The sequence below is a fragment of the Podarcis erhardii genome (assembly GCF_964252035.2).
Source record: "Podarcis erhardii genome assembly, chromosome: 4".
In the NCBI taxonomy this organism is placed as follows: Eukaryota; Metazoa; Chordata; class Lepidosauria; order Squamata; family Lacertidae; genus Podarcis; species Podarcis erhardii.
The window spans coordinates 26,887,605-26,909,657 of record NC_138508.1 but is presented as its reverse complement, the minus strand read 5'-3'; the positions used below and the strand labels follow the sequence as shown (position 1 = coordinate 26,909,657).

Genomic DNA, 22,053 nt, shown 5'->3' with positions numbered 1-22,053 from the left:
ATGTAATTAGGTGATATCACCATTGATATCCTTGATTAATTTATGAGCAGAGGGCGATGTTTAGGTTACAAATTTACTGTAATGTATGATGGTAGTCTTTGTTTTTGGTTTTGCTTTGGCTCCTGTGTGTCTTTTGTAAGTTTTAGCGATTTTAAATTTGGAGGTTTAAGTATATTATGTTGGTATGAAACTGTTGTGTGGCGGGCCAATGGCCGTAATAAAGATCAATCCAATCTATACCACTTAATCAAGTAAACAAACAAACAAACAAACAAACCTCTAAGCGGTGGTCATAAAATGGTATAAAATGTTCACTTTAAAGTAGTAATAGAAACAGCAGTTCTTAATATAAAACAGTTGATTATATTAGGCCCCTAACCTAAGGAGCTTACAACCTAAGGGCCAATCTAGAAAGGAGTAGCAGCTGTTGGGTGTTTGTAATCATAATCAGGATCGCAGCAGGCCTCGAGGGGGGATTTAATGCCTTCCCTGCCCTGCTGCAGTCCTAACCAAAAAATGTTCCTTTGAAGCTATTATTCGCATTTGGGAGGAAATCTCCTATTATCCCCCTTCCCCAGTGACTGCTATTTCCATTTTTAAAGCCCTAAAGGTTAAGTACGAAGATGCACTCCTGTCTAGTTTGGCCCTCCTTCTTCAGCAGCAGGAGAGACAAAAAATAATGGGGGAAAGGGTAATAATAATAATATTAATAATTTTATTTATATCCCGCCCTCCCTAGCCAAAGCTGGGCTCAGAGTGGCTAACAACAGTAAAAATAGCACAGTTTACATAAAATCACAGTAAATTAATTGAAATACATTCTAAAATCAATTCATTCTAAAATCAATTCAGAATCAAATTAATGGCAACCATTGGGCTAGAGTTCTATGAGGTTTACAGAAGTAGGGGGTCAGACTGTCCCTTGGCCAAAGGCCTGGTGGAACAGCTGTGTTGCAGGCCCTGCGGAAAGATGTCAAGTCCCGCAGGGCCCTAGCCTCTTGTGACAGAGAGTTCCACCAGATCGGGGTCACGGCTGAAAAAGCCCTGGCTCTGGTTGAGGCCAGCCTAACCTCCCTGTGGCCCAGGATCTCCAAAATGTTTTTATTTGAAGACCATAAGGTCCTCTGTGGGACATACCAGGAGAGGCGGTCCCGTAGGTACAAGGGTCCTAGGTCGTATAGGGCTTTAAAGGTTAAAACCAGCACCTTAAACCTGATACCAGAGAGAGAGGAAAGCGCATTACCTTCGTCCAATAAAAACGTAAAGGAGAGTGCAGATTTTCACGAACTTTGCATAAGCTTATTTGTATGCATGCATGCAAGTTTAGAAACATGGAGGAATTCAGTGTTGAAATAAAACAGGCTTTCATTCAGTGCAAGCATTTCTCCTTGCCCAATGAAGCAACCTCTCCCCCCCCCCCTTGTGCTGTTGTGGAGATTCTCCCTGACACCCAAAGAGCCAATATGGGGCATGTACATGGGGAGAAGGTGGGGAAGTCCTGTTGCACTAGCAGAAGCCCTTTTATAGGGACGGTTAGTAGAACAACTTAGTTGAATCCATCCCAATTGTTACAATTTCAACAGAAATGCAGTCTCACCATAGTGGGAGAGACAGCGACAAGGTGATTATGTGCTGCTCAGTCGGCTTTCCAGATGCTCACTGCTGATGGGCACTCCTTGGCCCCTCCTGTTGTCTCCCTTCTTAGTTCTTTGTCTTTAAACTGGGCTTGGATAAGACTTCTGTTCAAGTAGAGGACTATGCTCTGTAAAGTAGGATGCATGGCCACCCTAGAAAGGTTGCAATGGAAGAGATGATAATAATAATAATAATAATAATAATAAGAAGAAGAAGAAGAAGAAGAAGAAGAAGAAGAAGAAGAAGAAGATACATATGGCAAATAGAATTGTGTTGGCTTAGGGTGTATTCTGAAGGATGTGGGAACGAAGGGCTTTGCTTTAAAAAGTGGGGCCTGGCTGGAGAGGTTGCACTTCCATAGGCACATACCTCCACATGTTGTGGGAATGTCCCCAAATCCAACTCTTCCGGACAGCAATCATATAAGAAATATTCAAAATAACTAAGCAAGTATTAGAAGTCACCCCAGAACTGGCCCTACTAAACATCTTCCAAAATAATAATGCCCACTCACATCATAAAGAGCTCATAACCCACCTACTCTCAACAGCCAGAAACATCATAGCCAGGAGAGACCTGTCAAGAGTAAGCATGGACCAATGGTATCAAATAGTATGGGAAACAGCCTTATTAGAAAAACTATCCAATAAACTGAAGGAAGAAAGGCAGGGGTGGTGATCCAGAGTATAAATATAGGGATTTATACATGTTGGCTCCAGACCTGATGCTGGGCAACTCATCTCCTGATGAAGACTTAGGTCTCCCAGAACCTACATATGGCGCTGCCCTGCCCCTCAAAAAAATTCTGACAGTGTTTTAGAAGAGCACAGCATCCAGGGAGAGACCTCACCAGGTTTGCCTCCAGAGGTAGGGAAGGGGTTTCAGATTGTAGGGGAATGGAACGATTTAAAAGCTTGCTCTTTAATCAATTATTTATTAACATACCCTCACAAAAATAGTAATATTTAATATAGAGCAGCTGATAAAATAGTTATTGCTTTCATAGAGAAAAAACTGAAATCTGTAAGTTGTATCCAATTATCTTCCTTAGGAGTATCCAATATCTTCATCAGAGTAGACCCATTGAACTTAATCGAGCTAATTTAATCATAGCCATTATTTTTAATGGGTCTACTACCCTGACATTAGAGACCATCCCATATACATACTATTTGGCTTAACTGATATTTCTGCAGAAAAACACTGTGTATATAATGTAATTTAAAAGCCTGCTGTTCTTAAAGTACTGTACAGTACCATTGACATTTGCCCTCTAGTGGATTTAGGAAAGAAATGCACCTTGTGAACTTGAAATTGAAACGTGAGGCAATGTATTCAAATGTTTTGCACTCCTGGTTCAGAGTTGTAGAGCTACTCTGGAAATGTGAGAGGAGGATTCTTTCGCTCTAATTTCCTCTCTACACTTGGCTGAGGATTATGCCTTTGCACCCCACCTACTGGATGCACCTGCCCTGCCAGATACCTTTGTTGGGTGTAATGTTTGCATTTGCCGTACTGTATATGTATGAAATCCAATGTGCTTAGGCTTGAGAAGCATGACTCTGTTCCCACCTACAATCTTTTATTTATTTAAAGAATTTTCACCCTTCAGTCAAAGAGAGTTCTCAGAGTGACTTGTAGTTCTCTAAAACAAGACCATAAAGAAGGCTGATCGCCGAAGAATTGATGCTTTTGAATTATGGCGCTGGAGGAGACTCTTGAGAGTCCCATGGACTGCAAGAAGATCAAGCGCATCCATTCTTAAGGAAATCAGCCCTGAATGCTCACTGGAAGGACAGATCGTGAAGCTGAGGCTCCAATACTTTGGCCACCTCATGAGAAGAGAAGACTCCCTGGAAAAGACCCTGAAGTTGGGAAAGATGGAGGGCACAAGGAGAAGGGGATGACGGAGGACAAGATAGTTGGACTGTGTTCTCGAAGCTACCAACATGAGTTTGACCAAACTGCGGGAGGCAGTGGAAGACAGGAGGGCCTGGCGTGCTCTGGTCCAGGGAGTCACAAAGAGTCAGACATGACTAAACGACTAAACAACATCAACAACAAAACAAGATAGTCCCTGCCCTCTGGCTTACGATATAAAAAGACACAACACAAAAGGAAAATGGACTGGGGGAGCTGAGGAAATAAACAAACTCAGGAACAAGTTCTTCATTATCACTTCTGCTGGCCAGTTGGGGTGGACCCTCAGATGAACTGGCCCTGCATCATGTCTTTTCCTTTCCTGTAGCTTGATGTGATGCAGGGTGGGGAACGTCTGGTCTATGGGCCAAACTTGGCTCACTAGGCCATTTTGGGGGAGCCACACCCACCTGTCCTACACGCGCTGGCATGCATGATGTTAGAGTGAGGCAGGTTAAAGACGTGTCTTCAAAAGAATCCTCGGGATCCTAAAGTGGGCTTCCAATTGCTACTTTGCTGGAGCAAGGCGTGTGAATGGGCAGTAGGAGCACACCTTGCGCGAGAAGGGAACGGCAAGGCGAAGTGTGAGGAGGCTTGCAGAATGGTTTGAGGAAACCCCCTCTCCTCCCTTTTTGACATCTGATATTGCGGAAAGAAAGGAGATGGTTGGGAGGCTTGCAATGCCCTTTGCACTGTGGTTCGCAAGCTTGGGAGCCCCATGCAAGGGATTGTGACTGGTGGGGCAATCTACCTGTAAATTATGTAACATCAAAGTTAGTGCTGGGTAAAGATCTATGATGATGATGATGATGATGATGATGTAGATGTATACTGCCCTTCATCCATACATCTTAGGGCAGTTCACAACATAAAATTGCAATAGAAAAAAACACAAAATACATAATAAAAATAAGAACAAAAACAAACCAGTTATCCCCCCTCCTGTGGACCCAAAAAGGTTCCCCCCCCATGTAATGGCTAAGAGTATGCATCAGTTCTGGACGTGCTGTGTGGATTAGAAGGTGAATCAAGGTGATTCAGAGATCTTCACATTTCCAAGTAGAATCTGGGACTCCTGAAGATCCCAAGTTGCCCTGTGGTCTCACTTGTCCAAAAACTGCACAACCATTTCTCTCCCACTCTGCAAAATAAAACGAAGCAGACTGGAGAAACGCCCAGAGCTGGAGAGAAAAGAGGCTGGAATCTTTTGTTTCAACAGAGAGGTCTAGCTTTTAATCACAGTTAATTATTTTCATGAGCACTTCAATCACATTTATTTGGGAGAGGAATTTTAAAATATATGTGGATGTATGCCTTTTCCAGTGACTGGAATTAAAGTGATTATTAAGTACTGGCATCCTACTCAATCTTTCTTGAGGAATTATGCTATTTCTCTTCACCCCAGCCCCAGTTTTCCCAAAGCACGTCTATTTAGAGATCTCTGAGGGCAGAGAGGGCACATCCCCAAAAGTCCATGGCATAGCACAGGGCACAATGTCATCCCCCCAAAAAACGCTTTGGGAAACATAATTGCTGCAGGAGGGAGGGATATTCTGCCATTTTTGAACAAAAGGTGGTTTATAATTTTAAAAATAAATTCTTAGTTTGCAGCATACCCAAAGTTCCAATTTAAGTATTTTACCCAAAATATTTCATGTAAAGCAAAGGAGCAGGGTGAGAGAAATTACTGTACATAATCTAAATCACTGGTTTATTTTTGTCATTCTTCTTCTTCTTCTTCTTCTTCTTCTTCTTCTTCTTCTTCTTCTTCTTCTTCACATTTTTCAGCTTTTTAAACTGTCTCCAGCTTTTGTTGTTAGTTTTGCCTTGAGTTTTAATCACCATCAGGGATGCACTAGACATCTATGTAAGTTAAATAAACAATTCCAAAAGCTTTCTTAATATTGGAAGATGCAGATTACAGATTCTTCATTACTTCTCAAAGTGAAGTGGGTACTTTTATTTCTATTTACCTTACCACCCCCTCCACTTTTGATTTACCCTTTTAAAAGAAGCTAAGTCCTAATCACTCTTATCCCAAAAATGGGACTTTGCCTAGTGATATATAATCCTTCTCTCAAGTATTTTATCATCTCATCTTTAAACATGAAGAGGCAAGAGATGTAAATCCCATACTAAATGAAGCCCTGTAGGAATATTTTGTATGATTTATTCAGAAAGCTCAGGTGTCTTAATGCATTTTGATGTGATCAGGGGAAGTTTTGCGCCACAAAAGCTAAGCCTAAGGAGGCTCAGAATTCTCTTGTTGGATCAGATGAGGGTCCATTTAACCCAATATTACATTTTCAACAGCAGCCAAACCACATGCCTCCTGGAAGTTCAGGTTGTGTGGTGGCTTTCCTAGTTGTGTCTAGCATTTGGCATCCCAAGAAATACAGCCTCTGAACAGGGATGTTTCTAGGTCAGCTTTAGCCATTGGCCTTAAAAGCCAGTGTAAGTAACTCATAACCTATTGATATTCTGTCTTAACAGCTGCCCTACTAAAACTGTAGAGGCCAATAGGCTTTCCATAGGAAAAGACTCCTGACTCTTTTATTGGCCTATCGTTTCCTTTTATATAAAGATTGCTGCCTCTAAAATCCTTGAACCCTTCACTAGTGCTAGCAACTCTATTAAATCTTCTTTATTGAATGCTTTTAAATGTAGCTCCTGGGATTACCGACTTCCAAGCATGATCTTACCACAATGAGATAAATCACCAACATATTAACCTCTCTCTATTAAATGCACATCACCCAAAGGCATTTTGCTTATGACAGAAACCATACATCAGGAGCCTGGATTTCTAAAGCAGCAATTTACCCATTTCTGTTAGAGGGGAACACAATGGCCCACCCTCAGCAGCAACCATCTCTGGAGTGCAGTTATGTCAAATATTTATTAGCGGCAGAAATATTCGACATGATATTTCAGAGTTAAAAGCCCAAGCTGAGTTTTATAGCATCCCTTCATATGCAAGTAAAAAGAGTATTAGAGTAAATGCACGGCCTTTTAAAGACTGAGAAGCCCAAAGGCAGAGTCCCTTTCTTTCTCATTGCATTTCTTCCTACAGCTGGTGGGGAGAAAATACCTAAATATGCACATATATTTTCAAAAGCATCATTTTTAAAATATCTTTTTTTACATCAGAAGCATTACGTTCTGATTTTTGTCTCTTCAAATCCAAAGGGGAAAATTAGACTGACTTGTAATGTATCCAGGATTCTTTTCTTGGTGGGGCCCAATGCCACGGACCACTGTATTCATGGGCATGGTGTCCACTCCACACAATATAGCACCTTGTGGCAACATGCTTCTACATTTTCTCTCCTGCTGTGTAACTGTGTGTCTGTCTTACCAATCTGTGTGTGTGTGGCAATCTAGCTGTGTGAGAATCTTTGTGTATATCTATATATAATCTGCACACATTCCATCACACTTACAAGCTTAGAGTGGCAGGAAATCTTCACAACTGTGAATCTGACAGCACTAATGCAGGTGGGTCTTATATTCAAGCTTCAAACAAGAGATATCATGAACTCCAATGAAATGTTATTTGGAGAAATATTTTAAAAATGAACAACACAGGAAGCTGCCATATACAATCTGACCATTAGGTCCATCAAGCTCAATGCTGTCTACCCTGACCAGCAACAGTCCTCCAGGGTCTCAGGCAGGGGCATTCCCAATCTTATATTGAGATATCAGGGTTAGAACCTGAGACCTTGTATGTGAAACTCAGATGCTCTACCATGGAGCCACCCCTTATAAAGAACAAAGGGAAGGGGAAGCCCAGATGCTCAAACACAGTTCAGCAATCCCTGTTAAGAATGCCATATTACGTATTTCCTGGCATTACCACCCATGCCAGAACACTGACATTGTTGCTTCCTGATTTGTCAGGAAAGGAGCCCCCATGATCTCAGAAACATTGATGAACGTTTCATGGAGTGTAGCAGTGGTGTCTTTGCAGAGTGTCTTTGGCAGGGGGGAAGAGAAATGGATAACCTTGAAGATGGCTTGGCTACTCACTTTGCTTCTCATGCTGTCACTTTCCACATCAGCTAAATTTTTTATTATTTGAAATTTGAACTGCACAAATGTTTTGGGAACTGCACATTCCCCACCCCCAAAGCTTTCACTTGCACATTATTTTTTACAAAAGGCCTGCTACCCACAGTTGAAATGTTGACTGGTAGAAACAGTGCCCAATGCATTTTGTTCTCTACACAGTTCCTGGGTGGGGCTTTCAGTAATGTAGACAAGTAGGAAACAGTAGCCAACTCATTCCTCTTCCCACACAGAGCATGGATAAGTGTTGGTAACACAGGTAAAGAAGACCCACACAATTCTATTTCATGGCCATCACTTCTGTTGGCAGTCGATAACCCATGACTAGTTCAGAAAGGATGAGGAATGTATTTTGACTGGAGCAGGAAGATAATCCCTGTAAGAAGTGCTGAGCTAGGAAAGCAGTGGTCACAAATAGGAGATTGCTGCAACCCCAGAGTCGTCCACAACTGGACCTAATGGTCAGGGGTCCCTTTACCCTTTACCTTGGGTTACAGACACTTTAGGCTACAGATGCTTCAGGTTACAGACTCCACTAACCCAGAAATAGTACCTTGGGTTAAGAACTTTAGTTCAGGATGAGAACAGAAATCATGCGGCGGCGGCGCGGCGGCAGCAGGAGGCCCCATTAGCTAAAGTGGTACCTCAGGTTAAGAACAGTTTCAGGTTAAGAACAGACCTCCAGAACGAATTAAGTTCTTAACCTGAGGTACCACTGTATAGGCCAAGTGTATATTTTCTTAGCATCAACTGACAAAAGCACAAGCAAAATCATATGCAGATTTATGAAAAATAATTTTATTATGTAACACCTTGTTTTTAACAATGTTGATTTCTTTTAAAATTCAGAATACCTGCGTCATTCATGTAAAATAGTTTGATACAGTACATTGTATGGTATAGTTTTTCCTCAAATTCTAAGGTTCTCCTAACACCTTAATCCTTTGCTTTAATAAGGGAGACCCTAAAGCAACGTGCGAACATATTTAAAAATAATTAAAATTTAAAATCCACTACATCAAGCCAGCTCTCAAAAAATCATGACAAAAATATCTGAATGAATGCTGCACTGCTTGTTTGTTTGCAGGGAACGTCACTCATGCTTTTTTAAAAATTCCAAGCATGCTCACAAATCAGTTAACACCAACAGGAAAAATAAAACACTGTCTATGACAATCATTTTAGTTGGTTGCTGAACCAAACAGGTTTATCTCAGTAACACACTCATTTACTATCAAATAGCAGCTTTAATACCAGTCAAGTCATAGATTTGAGAACAAAATAAACATATGCTGAAAATTAATCTTTGGGAGGCTTGTAAATCTGCTGGAAAAATGCTCATTTTTTGTGTCTTTAAAAAAATCTCTCTCTAGCAAATTTGTTGGTCATAAAACATTGATCAATGTGGAAAATGAATCAACCCACAAAAAAGTCACTAAAAGTCAATGTATATAAAAAAATTCTCAATTGGAGCCACGGTTAGTTTGCTTTCATCTCATTAACACATACTGTATGCTTCAAATACCAGTTAAAGAGATTTTGCGTACTATTGGTCAGATAACGTTGTTAACATCAATAGAATTCACAACAACAAAAATGCTTGCCCCTAGCACATTTCACAGCTTCAACTGCTACAGACTGTCACTGAAAACAATGCATTGGTCAGTCTGAACCATGTCAAGTAAACTATGGAAGTAGCATATCCACAACACAAACTGTGCTAGTACTTTCTTTTCAAGTCTAATTCCATAATGGGTACAATCTGAGGGAGCCACCACTCCCAGCCTGTGAAAAGTAGTGGAACTTGGCTATCAGACATTTTGAAAATGTGATAGTTTACAGTACATTCTTGCAGCCCAACGCCAGGTTCCAGGCAGACAGCAGCACGGCCAGTCCTGCAGCCTTAGCAACAGTGCATTGACTTTATTTAGGTGCAGCTCAGTACCGGTGCGTCTGGTGAGAGTACTGTGGAGGCTGCTGGGAGGTAGTTGAATATCCCATGCTGCTCTGTGGCTGTGATGTGCTTGGTCCAGGGTTTGGATAGGCAGCATGGGGATTGGAACGCTGAGCAATGCATTGGAGGAGAGAGAGAGAGAGAGAGAGAGAGAGAGAGAGAGAGAGAGAGAATATTACATATGTGGCTGGTCAAATGCTGCCATGTTTAACATGATGGAAATGGCAACTATGACAGCTATTTCTACAGCTCTAGAGATTGTTGTACCATGGATTCAACTTACTGTATGTAGCTAATTGTTAAGAGGGTGGGAAATGAAACCAGACCAACAGCTCTAAACCACGGGTTGTCCATTATCTGTTTTGAAACTCAAACCACAGTTCAAGTTCTTCATACCACAGTGTGGCATGATGTATGAACTGAACTAGTTAGCAATGACACACTGTGCAGGTCTCCACTGGTGCCTTTTGACTTGAATCAGTTGCGTTTAACAATTAAAACATATATTCAAATAGATTTTAAAAATACAACTTTTAGTAGGTATGGACATAACAGCTAATATAAATGATTCACAGTACCATAAGAAAACTGAAAGCTGAAAACAGAAATACCTGATAATCTGAGGTCATGATAAGTCCACCTGAGGTAGTGGTAGGAGGAACAACTCTCACTTTCTTCAAGGGAGGCCCTTGCGTATGACTGTTGTCTTGGTTCCCTGGATGACCAGTTCCATTTGTGTGGTTATTGCCCTGCTGCTGGTTCTTCTCAATTTGTTAAAGAAAAAAATGTAAGATACAGCTCAGAGGGAGTTCATGGGTAGGAAGCATCCAGTCTTGTATAAGGCTAAGTCAGGCACAATGCCACTAATTACTTAATAATAATTATTTTACTATTTCCACCTAAGTATGCAAACAAATTAAAATCAAATATAAACATAACATACAGCCCTATCATAACTATTTATTCAGAGGTAATCCCAAATTATTTGCCATATTTTCAACTATGCATTTTAGGATTATAGCCTTATTCAAAATAAGTTAACATGAAAGGAACTTGGAATCATCACTTTCTAGAGTTGCAGATAATAAAAAGACTTCAAATTAGGTACCATGAAAATGCTCTAAACCTTATTATTCTACAGGCCATGGATCTTTCTATATTATTTATGTAAACTGAAATGTTGCAGAAGTTCTCAACTTCTTGTCATGTCTGATGTATAGAGTTGGAATGACCCATAATTAATGTTAACTTCTATCCAAATTAATTAATCTTCATCTCATATTATTAATTTATTTTATGCTACCATTCTTATCTTGGCAGGAAATGGTTCAATAAAAGTAGTAGCAACAATCAGGGACATATATGTAAAAGTATGGAATAATAAATCATGTACTCTCAGTAACTTAAATGCCTGAAATCAGATCCATTAACCCTATCATAAATATGATTGCCTTAACAACTTGGTAATTATAAAATTGTCCAACCTGATTAACAAAATACACCTCCTAAATGTATTTCTCTCATCTTAACCTTCAAATAAATACCTACTTTGTCTCCTTTATCATCAGGCTCTTCTTCAGTTAAAAATTCTCGTTTTGGGTATGGGATTTGACAACCTGCAAACACACTGCAAACACAAAAGCAAAAGGAAGCAATCATTTTGTGTGTGTAAGCAAAGAGCATAAATCCCTACTAGAAAAAAGTGTGCCCCATAATTAATAATGGTAATAAAATGGTTTTCATCCTGGTTCAAGCTGCTTTAGGTGTCACTTGCCATTTGTGATTTTAGTCTTTTAGAAAGTGACTTTAGTCTTTGAAGTGTTCCAAGTATGACAGTTTGTTCTGAAAGGCTATCAGTTTCTTCAGTAAGAGAGAATATCTCCAGCTATCAACTAAATACACTGCTTATAATGAAGAGTTTAGTACAGTGGTACCTCGGGTTACATTCACTTCAGGTTACATACGCTTCAGGTTACAGACTCTGCTAACCCAGAAATAGTACCCTGGATTAAGAACTTTGCTTCAGGATGAGAACAGAAATCGTGTTCCGGTGACGCGGCAGCAGGAGACCCCATTAGCTAAAGTGGTACTTCAGGTTAAGAATGGACCTCCGGAACGAATTAAGTACTTAACCAGAGGTACCACTGTAATGTACTATATTACAGGCCAAGCACAAGTTTTCCTGTGCATAGACTTGTAAGGCTCCATTTTACTAAGAAGCCAAGTGACACAGTTTCCTAGCTGTTTTTACCATATACCAGCAAGTCATCCCAAACATGTTTTTTTGGCTAAGACAAGCTGAAAAATGCTATGCCCCATTTCTATACAAGACTGGAAATACTAAATTCTATGATGATTCATCTCTTCTTGCTCATATGTCTTGCCCCCTAACCTATTTTGTACCACAGTTTTATTTTCAAGTAATATTTCCCATGAAAATAAAGCTAAAGTTATTGCAAGCTGTCTTCAGTTCCATGTTTCCCAATTCCATGTTGAACTTTTTGCTAAGGAATCAGTGAAGAGACTGCATATCTAACGTAAGGACAACTGTTATGGATCACCTACCTGTGACCATGTAAGCCATTATCATTTGATTTATACTCTATCTGTAGGTCTGTTTAAAATTAACAGTAGCAACATGTGCAACATTAAAAAAGAACAGCAAATAAAAGCCAATCAGAAACCAGTAGCCCATTTCACCCCCCATACATCTGCATATAATCTTTGTAGAGGGGCTGTGCCAATCTTCTTTGAATGTTCAAGTTTTAATTCTCATGCTTTTCTTTTTTTACTGTATCAGCCTGCTGTTGTGACCAATGGACCACTTTAAAAGTCCTAGCTGGAAATAATGATTAATTTCGTCTTGTGAACTGCCCCTGAGATCTGTTGATGAAGGGTGGTAGAAATCTTATTGGTATCACATTCCAAAAACATATTCCAACCGAAAAGCTATTGGAGCACATATTAACTTAAATTCCTCAGTGGGCTATCAAGGAAGCCCTATAGGAGAAACAGAAGAAATGCATAAGTGAAAAAGTGGGCTCATTAACAGAAGAGAAAAACAAAATCCAAAAAATGTCTAAGTGAAATACTGGGCTCCTAGTGACTGTCTAAGTGAATACTGGTGCTGGGGGGGGGAGGGATGTACCCCAAAAGTCTAATAGCCATTAAAAAAAATGAGTATTATAAATAAGAGAGTCAGGGTTGTATGTTTGCCCTATCAATGTTAACTCAGGCATTTGATAGTTTCACTTTCTTATTGATTTCAACAGGGCAAATCAGACTCCTGATAGCTTAGAAAGTTAAATGCAAGTTAAAGGTTTATTTAAAAAAACAACCCAGAAAATGTAGGGGAAAGATGGAATACCACATGACAACGGATCCCATAATTAGTGAGGAATAAAGGGAGTATAAAGAGGCTCAGGTTTGCTAAAAAAAAACAACCCACCAAAAAACACTTTAAACAAATATTTCAAATAGCTACTGGGGTCCTCATTAATTTGGGTGGGACAACCCTTTTGGGGACTTGTGTGGTGATGATAAGAGATAGAAAGATGGCAGAATAAGAATCCAGAAAGATATGTATCAGAAGTAATTGATATTGCAGAGTTCTACAGTGGGTGATAGAAGAAGCAATAGTTTAGACCAGTATGTGTTAGGGTGGATTTACTCCCAGCAGTGGAACTGAATTCACTAAACACCCATTCAAATCCAGTTTACTAGTAATCTCTCCCATGGAGTGTTGAGGTAAAGAGAGATAAAACATTCCTCAGAAAGGCCCAGGGACACCACGCTATTATGTTGCACATTTATGTTATTACACTAATACTCCACTCTTCCTCTGAGGAGCTCAAAACAGCTTAGAAATGGTCCTAGGCGATCTCCTATGAAGTTTACAAGGCCAGCAATAAGCTCCTTAGCTTCTGATGCAGAATACATCATACAGCTTCAGACCACTGTGCTTGTTTACTTGGTATTGTATACAGAGTTTATTGGGTATACTGACTTACACACAATAAGTTCTGCAGCCTATTTATACCTTTCAAGTAGGTCAAGTACTTCTGATAGCCTCTTTAAAGCTCTTCAGTTTAGTATTCATATTCTGCTATTGGACTGGAATGTATAACCCCTCTGGCTGTGTTTTGCCTTGCCTAACAAGTTGGGGCAATGAGACCAAAATATGTAATCAGCACACACTTTGAACTGGAACAAATAAGAGGAATTAGTCATGAAAGATTTTATAAAAATCTGTGCATTTTTTTAAAAAATCAGGTCATTAGTGATGTAGAGGTCCACCAAGTAGATCGCAGAAGATATTGAAATTGCAGTTATTTGCATATTTTATCCTGCTTCTACACATAAAAAAAGGCTACCTTTAGTCTTCACAACCAAAGACTGAATGCTGTGCATATTCATCCTGTTGTTTTAAAAATGTGAGATCAGGGGTCATGGATGTGTCTTCCATACTCTACCTCCTTTCCTGTCCATAATTAGTAGGGACAGAATAATTTTTGCAAAATGTTATGTTTTTGGCAGTGTTTGCACAGTTTAACTGATGGGCAATTATACCTATTGTTTTGCATACAGATCTCTGCAGCCATTAGTATCTAAAGATTTTTCTAATAAGTTGAGATACCAATTTGTGATTTAAAGAAGAAAGGGATATTTCCCAAGGGCAGTTTAGGCTACACCAAACAAATCATATGATGGAAGAAAACCAAGTTTGTTCCAAAGTCAATATGCGCCTGTGATTTTCATTTTCAGAAACGCTGCACCCATTGCACATACATATGTGTAAAACATCAGAAAGCAAATTGGGTGCATAAATCATCAAATTAAGGTTGAAATAGTTTTACCGACTTGCCAGTGAAATATTCTTTGACACAAAAGAAATAAAATAAAAAAATTCCTTCCAGTAGCACCTTAAAGACCAACTGAGTTAGTTCTAGGTATGAGCTTTCGTGTGCATGCACACTTCTTCAGATACACTGAAACAGAAGTCACCGGACCTTTCTATATAGTGAGAAGGTGGGGAGGGGTATTACTCAGAAGGGTGGTGGGAATGGGTGATTGGCAGATAGCTGCGATGAGCCTGTTGACGACTCTTAACGACTGCAATAGGTCTAACAGGAAAAAGCAAGGGGTGAGAAGGTGAAAAATGGCTTTGTCATGTATAATGAGATAAGAATCCAATGTCTTTGTTCAAACCAGGTCTCTCCATAGTTTTAAGTTTGGTGATAAGTTGCAATTCAGCAGCTTCTCTTTCCAGTCTATTTCTGAAATTCCTTTGTAATAGAACAGCTACTTTGAGATCTTGTATAGAATGTCCTGGGAGATTGAAGTGTTCTCCTACTGGTTTTTCTGTCTTGTGGTTCCTGATGTCGGATTTATGTCCGTTTATTGGAAAGAGAAGCTGCTGAATTGCAACTTATCACCAAACTTAAAACTATGGAGAGACCTGGTTTGAACAAAGACATTGGATTCTTATCTCATTATACATGACAAAGCCATTTTTCACCTTCTCACCCCTTGCTTTTTCCTGTTAGACCTATTGCAGTCGTTAAGAGTCGTCATCGCAGCTATCTGCCAATCACCCATTCCCACCACCCTTCTGAGTAATACCCCTCCCCACCTTCTCACTATATAGAAAGGTCCGGTGACTTCTGTTTCAGTGTATCTGAAGAAGTGTGCATGCACACGAAAGCTCATACCTAGAACTAACTCAGTTGGTCTTTAAGGTGCTACTGGAAGGAATTTTTTTATTTTGTTTTGACCATGGCAGACCAACACGGCTACCTATCTGTAAACAAAAGAAATAGTCATGTCTTTCAAATACGAACTTTAAAGTCTTGTCTACATATTGAGAATACGGGTGTTTAAAAAGCAAACCGTTATATTTAAAAACAAAGAAAGTGAATATGCTCTACATCCAGACTTTGGTTGTGAAGTTGGAAGGCGGTCCCCATCTTCACCATAGTCCACCCACCAAGTTTACAAATAAATATAAACTAATTATAGAATGCCATCTGTAATTTCAAGTGGACCTGCAGGCAGTTAGCAGTTGACTATGAAGATCTATAGCATGCATAATCAACCTGTCAGTGAATAACAGGATTATTGCTATGACTAATGGGATCAAAGGCTCAGGACAAGATTAATAGGAATATTACTTCAAAATGGCAAATGGCACAGTGAAGCCATTTCTTATAACTTATCAAGAAGGAGCATCTCACTTGTTATTTTCAGAACATTCCTCCATTCCACACCCACCAAGTCACGCCGTGACACTGAAAGCAATAAAGCATTTAAAGAGCTGCACAGATAGTATCTATTAAACTGACCACTTACTCAGATGTAGGAAGTGGATCTTCTAAGAAATAAGGATCCTGCATAGCCTGTTCTGAGGTAATTCTCTTTATTGGGTCCATAGTAAGCAATTTCTGTAGCTATGCATAGTTAAAAACACAAGACATTCAGTGCTGTCAAATCAATCAAGAAAATATTTCACCACAATGTGAATATACAAAGCTTCCTTATATGCTTATAAAGTCTAATTAGCTCAGTGGCAGAGCTTATACTCTTGAGTACAGAAGGTACCAGGTTCAATCTCCAGAATCTTCAGGCACGGCTGGGAGAGACCCCCATCTGAAAACTTGAAGAGCTGTTGACAGAATATTGATCTAGATGGACCAATGATATGATTCAGTATAACCTGGTTCCTAATAATCTAGGCTTCCATAATCTGAGAATTAGGTTTATATGATCTATAAAATGCTACCCATGGAAAAGCTGCAGTTACAAGACTTACTTGCTCACATAAATGGGCCACAGAGCATATCACATCTATAATGCAGTAGGTTTCATTTCTACTGTACTGTACAAACAATTCAAGGTTGTTAATGTTAGAGGCCCATCACACTATATAAGTACAAGCTCTCACTGCGCTTTCCAATATACTTAACATTCTTCCCAAGTATTCTGGTAGTGAACCTAGCCCATGTGATAAAAGCACATCGTGAAATGGTTTTGGATTGCTGGGTTTAAGGCTGTGGGGGGTAGAGGATATCCTTGCTTTGTATTTTAGCAAATTTACCCCTTCCAAATTTATGCATAGTCATAAAAAAATAATACCTTGCAAGTGATCAGGCTGTGTTAGAGATTTGTTCTTAGTTTTTTATTTAAAAAATCTGGGCAGATTAAAGAAAAACACTGGCTTTAGGGCCAGCAGCTAAAAGGCGAAAAATAATTTTCTTCATCAAAATATTAACTGAATCTGGTCATCTAATACTTCAGTCAATTTATACATCTAAAAGAAGAGGGGTTGGTTTTTCAAAAATAATAACAGTAAAAATGGAGCTCCTTGTGCTCCCTTTAGATCATTTCAGTCATTAGACTTGTTCTTTCATGCCTACTTTGAGAAGTCCTTATTTTTTAGGCTACTTGAGTACTCTCTAAAATAAGGCTTGCAGCTGTTTTACAATAGGTGTTAAGATAGCATGTTGGATGTAACAGGATTCTGAAGCATATACAAGGATAAATGGCCTTCTGGGGTGAGGAAACGCCATATCCTTAAGCTACCCATATTACATGATAAATTTGCTACTTACACATACCTATCAATGCAAATCCTTGCATACCAGTCTTCAAACAACTCAACATAAGGAACAGACTGAGTATACAAACAAGAAGAACAACCTTCTCAGTGGCAGCCCCAGTCCCATATTTCTCTTCCATAGTAGGGAGGTACGCAGTAAATAAGGAAGACAATGGAAGGAATATTGGACCAGAGTCAACTAAACCATTCCACTAGCAGGAACCATCTCCACACGCTGCGCCACCCATGCCTCCCCCTAGTCTGCGCTGGAGGGTTAGGAGAACCCCCAGAACAGTGTGCACGGGACAGAGGGGAGATTGTTTCACTGGGAAAACAAAGCAATCTCCTTAGCACCATGTTGAATTCTACCATTAGCTATCACTTGACCACAGCAGTCTGTTGATACAACTAGTAGCTAGGCAAATTACTAGGTTGTCAGGACATGTTAAAAAAGGAAGGAAATCTACTGCAACCATATGTGCTGCAGAAATGTTAAAAACTGACTTAATGCCTAGCACATGGGAGTAGTAAACCATTAATTAGATCATAGGGTTTTACTCTGGACATGAATTACTATGAAATATGAAATGGCACAGAAATTCAACTTTACAACCAATGCTTTTGTGGAGAGATGCAATGAAAAGCAATTTAAACAATTCAAATTAATGCTTCCAGAAACTGTGCAAAAATTCACAAGCGAACAATTAGATACTATCCAAGTCTTACCAAGTGGAATGCTTTGCTATCTGGCTTAACTTTATGTTTTTCCATATATTTGATAAGGCTGCAGTTGGTATACCTGAAAGAAAACAGTAAGTCACAACAATGCATCAAATTGATTAGAAAGTACAAATCTGGAGGACAGGATAAAACCAATAGGGCTTGCTAATGAACTCGGTTGTGCTGAATTGTCTGGTCCATCTGTGATTCAAAAGGGTGCCAGCACTGTAAACGTAGCCTGAGGCCACACACTGTTTTTAATACCAGCCACATGGAAATGACTTCCCATTATTACAGATTTGATTAGCAACCAGTATCCCTCTTGTACAATATTAGATGCACATACTTCTAGTAGCCATGCGTTTGATAATGCTTAAAAAATATTACGAAACATAAAAAGCCAATCATTTAAAGAACAATAGATTTTAATGCCACAAACTGTCTCTTTAGTCAAGACGCTAATTTTATATGTGCTATGTAGCTTCAAATGTATCTATACAATGAGAAAATTAACAGTTATTGCTTGTTTCAAACAGCTTCAGAAAACCACGCAGAACACATAAGAATCCACTAAACCAAGAAGGGCCAGTACAGATCCCTTCAAACTTACTGGCCTCCACTGGGCTTTTTCACAAACAACATGGTTATCAATACAAACCTGTAGTGTGACATGACATACACGTTCCCAGCCAAGTTCCCTGCTGTCCTCAGAAAACTCAGAGGTGCAACTATCTTTGTGGGGAAGGGGTGGTCACCAGAGAGAGGAAAGAGGCAACTGCCAAGGAAGCCTGGTTCCTGAATGTATGAACCCCTGATGCAGTAGAAATCATCACAATTACTTAGATATTTGCAAAACTTACGTGTTTCTTCGGAAATCTTTCATTAACGTTGAATGTTCAGGCATCTTTTTAATATCTTCCCAATCTTTATCTATGAATTGAATATTAATAGCACTCTTTCATCTTTCTCTACATAGGGAATAGGACATCATCACTTGCACATTCAAAACCATAATTCACTCTCCTCTTTATATGCCAAACTTTGCATTCTGATCACCACTGATGAAGATGAATTTGAGTGGACAAAATATCCTCTCTCAGTTGCCTCAGCAACACTAGATCAGAGTCACCAAAGAGTCACCTATTTTTAATATAGACCAAATTTTGCTATGGAAGTAGGCAAAGCAGTGCACAATGAAATTAGCACAGTAGGTCTGAATCCCCAACATGATTCACAAGGGCATCCCAGAGCCTACCTGCCAAAGCCCTTTGCCCCTCCCCTCCCAATTGTTTAATTTTTAAAAAGTGAACTTTCACCTATTTGTTTTTTGGGGAGGGGCAGCTGCCTGCTTTGCGTTTTTGTCAGTTTGGGGTGGGAGTGGGGGCTCTGAGCATCACCAGTTTGTCTTCTGTGAAAAACGTATTTTGTGAGCCCACAAAATATTTTAAAATATGCCTGGTCCAAAACGTCTGAGGACTCCTGCAGTAAATACCACTATCAGCCCCCAAGATTTTGTTTCTTTTTATCAAGACAATAAGAATTTTCAAGAAATAAAAGGGGGGGGGGTCAATTTCACAGTGTTCTTTGCAGGCCATGCATAAACCTATGCACATCCACAAAAAGATCAGGCATATTGACATTTTCCAATGGCTACTGTAGCTTCTTTCAAGCCTACTAGCTTTTCAGTAAATATTATGGCACAAAGAGTATGTCAGTTCTATTAAAATGGTACTGGAGATATGTATAGCCTGGAGTACATCAGTAATGAATGTATAGAATATGTACCTGCAGGAAATCCCATTACATTGAATATTCTGTCCAGCTGGTCATGATGATATGGATTACTAGTTTTTATGTCCTCTTGTCGGCAGTGGAATATTGGCTCAGATGTTAGCAGCTCTGCAAATATACACCCTATAGCCCAAATATCTTTACGAAAAAGGAGGAAGGAAAAATCAAATAGACTTTTCTGAAAGGAGAAAGCATAGTCTGAAGACCAGCAGTAGAGGTTACATATGGCCTCTCAAAGCAAGCAACTCTGTTTAAGTTATTTGTACATCTTCTACAGACAATTCCATTCCCCCTTTATTCCTTGAGATTTTGACCCCATGCATTTAAAAATTGAACATTTTGCTGAGGTTAAAGGAATGTAGGCCAAACTAATGTTATGCTAAATGTGCAGCTTCCACAATAGCTGAATATTTAGCTCTACCTCTTGTTACAGACTTGTGTCTCTGTCTCATATAACATTCAAATTTTCTCTACTTCCTCTTCTCATTACCATCAGCCAATAACCTGGAGCATGAAAGACATACATAGAACATGGGCAGCTAGATAGGCGGCTGCTGTATTTAGCAAAATCAATGGATTACTAATTTTAACACTGATACTAGAGAAAAATGAGCAAAAGAAGACTATGCAAACTGCATTGTTGTTGTTTTTAACCATAATTTCATATATAGCAAAGCAGGTATCTGCACTGGTGGTAACTACCCAGGAAGACATAAGAAGCTGCCTTGTACTGTGGGTCTATCTTGCTCAGTATTGTCAACAGCCAACTGACAACAGGACCCCAGGATTTCAGTCAGTAGTTTTTCCAGACCTGCACAGAAGTATCATGAACTGGGACTGGGGACATTTGTAATGCTAAGCAGGTGCACTATCACTGAGCTACAGCCCCTTCCTTACAGTTCTTCAGCTCATGTTGGATGGCCACTGTTAGGGATTGATTAGAAAAGGATTGAAAATAAGACAGTCAGAACTGTAATGCTTTTATTTAAATCTAAGGTCTCTTTGCATTTGGAAATCTGATGTGCCCCTCTGCTTGCTCCATCTCAAAAAAGATATAACAGACTTGGAAAGGGTGTATATCACAGCAATCAAGGAACTGAATCATGGCACCTTCCCCACAAAGAGAGGCTGAAGGTGGTGGGAGTTTAAAGGGGACATACGAAAGATCATCACTGGGGAGGAATTTCTTTCTTTCATAATACTAGCACTTAAGACTCAATGAAACTGATTGTCCTCTACTGTCAGGCAAAATAAAGTGCTTCACCAACATTTTTAATTCAGTCAATGAGGGCTTTTGCACAGTTACTTCTAGTATTGAGGACTTGGATAAAAGCAAGTGCTCAAAAGCACATTGAAAAAATAGGTATTTTCAATAGTATTTCAACCAAACCAAACTGGTTGTTTCAAGCTCTGGATACAAGTCTACTAAAATCAAAGGCTTGCAGGCAGACTTGTGAAAGCTGAATGATCCCTCCAGAATTGTATAGGATATGGAGGGGTGCTGCTATGTGGGGGGAAATCTTGAGAAAAAATTGTGGAGGCACCTTGTGAGAGCATCATGCTGCTTGTGCATGTCTGGATCAAAGCCAAAACATTCCTGACACTATTCAATAATGCAAATCAGCCTTCAGAATTAAACGTTGCTGGCATTTCTTATCTAATTAGTGAAACCATCTGTAAATTCAATGTGGTCTTTGCCAGTTAAGTGCCCTGAAGTACTTAAGACTTAAGAGTGATGCACATGTTTGGACAACCAAACATGATAGAAGACTCAGCCTTAAAAAGTAAGGTTCAGTGAATCACTTTTCTTCCACACTAGAATCACAATGCTTTCCTATATTTTCCAAATGCCAAAATGCATTGCAGGTGGTTGGGCTAGGCAACCCTTGTGATTCCGTCCAGTTCTAAGATTTCAAGAGTAGACATCTTTGTAAACAAGAAGGAAGGAAACCATACCAGGGAAAATTAGAATTTAAAATATGGAAAATCAGGTATACAGTGCATTACTTACCAATAGCTTTGGTATAATGCCTTGCTCCAAGCAGTAATTCTGGAGCTCGATACCAGAATGTTACAACTACTGGATCCAAATCAGCTAAAGGCTTCAAAGGTGAATTAAATAGTCGGGCAAAGCCCATGTCAGCTGTAAAAAGAGGGGAAAGATGCTTTAAATTTTAGCGCACAGACTGCTTACTCAGAAATGAGTGAGCTCAAATGTGACACACACTGCAAACATCCTCAGTCTAAATTTAAAAAGTTCCTTTTAAGCTTGTTTCTAAAGCATGGTACAGAAAATGAAGCATTATTAAATCATAGCTAACACACTTTTGATCATGCAGGTTCTGAATCAAGCTGATCATTCCTCAGA

The 22,053-nt window shown here is 39.5% G+C and overlaps 1 protein-coding gene and 1 long non-coding RNA gene across 5 annotated transcripts in view; one reads left to right on the top strand and one right to left on the bottom strand.

Moving 5' to 3' along the window:
* Window positions 1–8,402: 8,402 nt before the first annotated feature.
* The window catches only part of CDK8 (cyclin dependent kinase 8), a 40,760-nt gene continuing 27,109 nt past the window's right edge, over window positions 8,403–22,053 (bottom strand). For 3 of the 4 annotated variants that reach the window (XM_081860532.1, XM_081860530.1, XM_081860533.1), the window contains 8 exons: window positions 21,697–21,828; window positions 19,680–19,823; window positions 18,755–18,824; window positions 17,901–17,973; window positions 15,929–16,026; window positions 11,129–11,207; window positions 10,192–10,344; window positions 8,403–9,690 (listed from right to left, as the gene is read on the bottom strand). In XM_081860532.1, coding sequence (XP_081716658.1) covers window positions 9,565–9,690; window positions 10,192–10,344; window positions 11,129–11,207; window positions 15,929–16,026; window positions 17,901–17,973; window positions 18,755–18,824; window positions 19,680–19,823; window positions 21,697–21,828 — 875 coding nt within the window. In that variant the 3' untranslated portion in view covers window positions 8,403–9,564. The remainder of the gene's footprint in view (window positions 9,691–10,191; window positions 10,345–11,128; window positions 11,208–15,928; window positions 16,027–17,900; window positions 17,974–18,754; window positions 18,825–19,679; window positions 19,824–21,696; window positions 21,829–22,053) is intronic. The other variant, XM_081860531.1, reaches the window with a different exon arrangement.
* Window positions 11,214–13,838, top strand: LOC309341423. The gene is made up of 2 exons (XR_014156325.1): window positions 11,214–11,507; window positions 11,758–13,838. It is a non-coding gene; the product is annotated as an uncharacterized lncRNA (long non-coding RNA).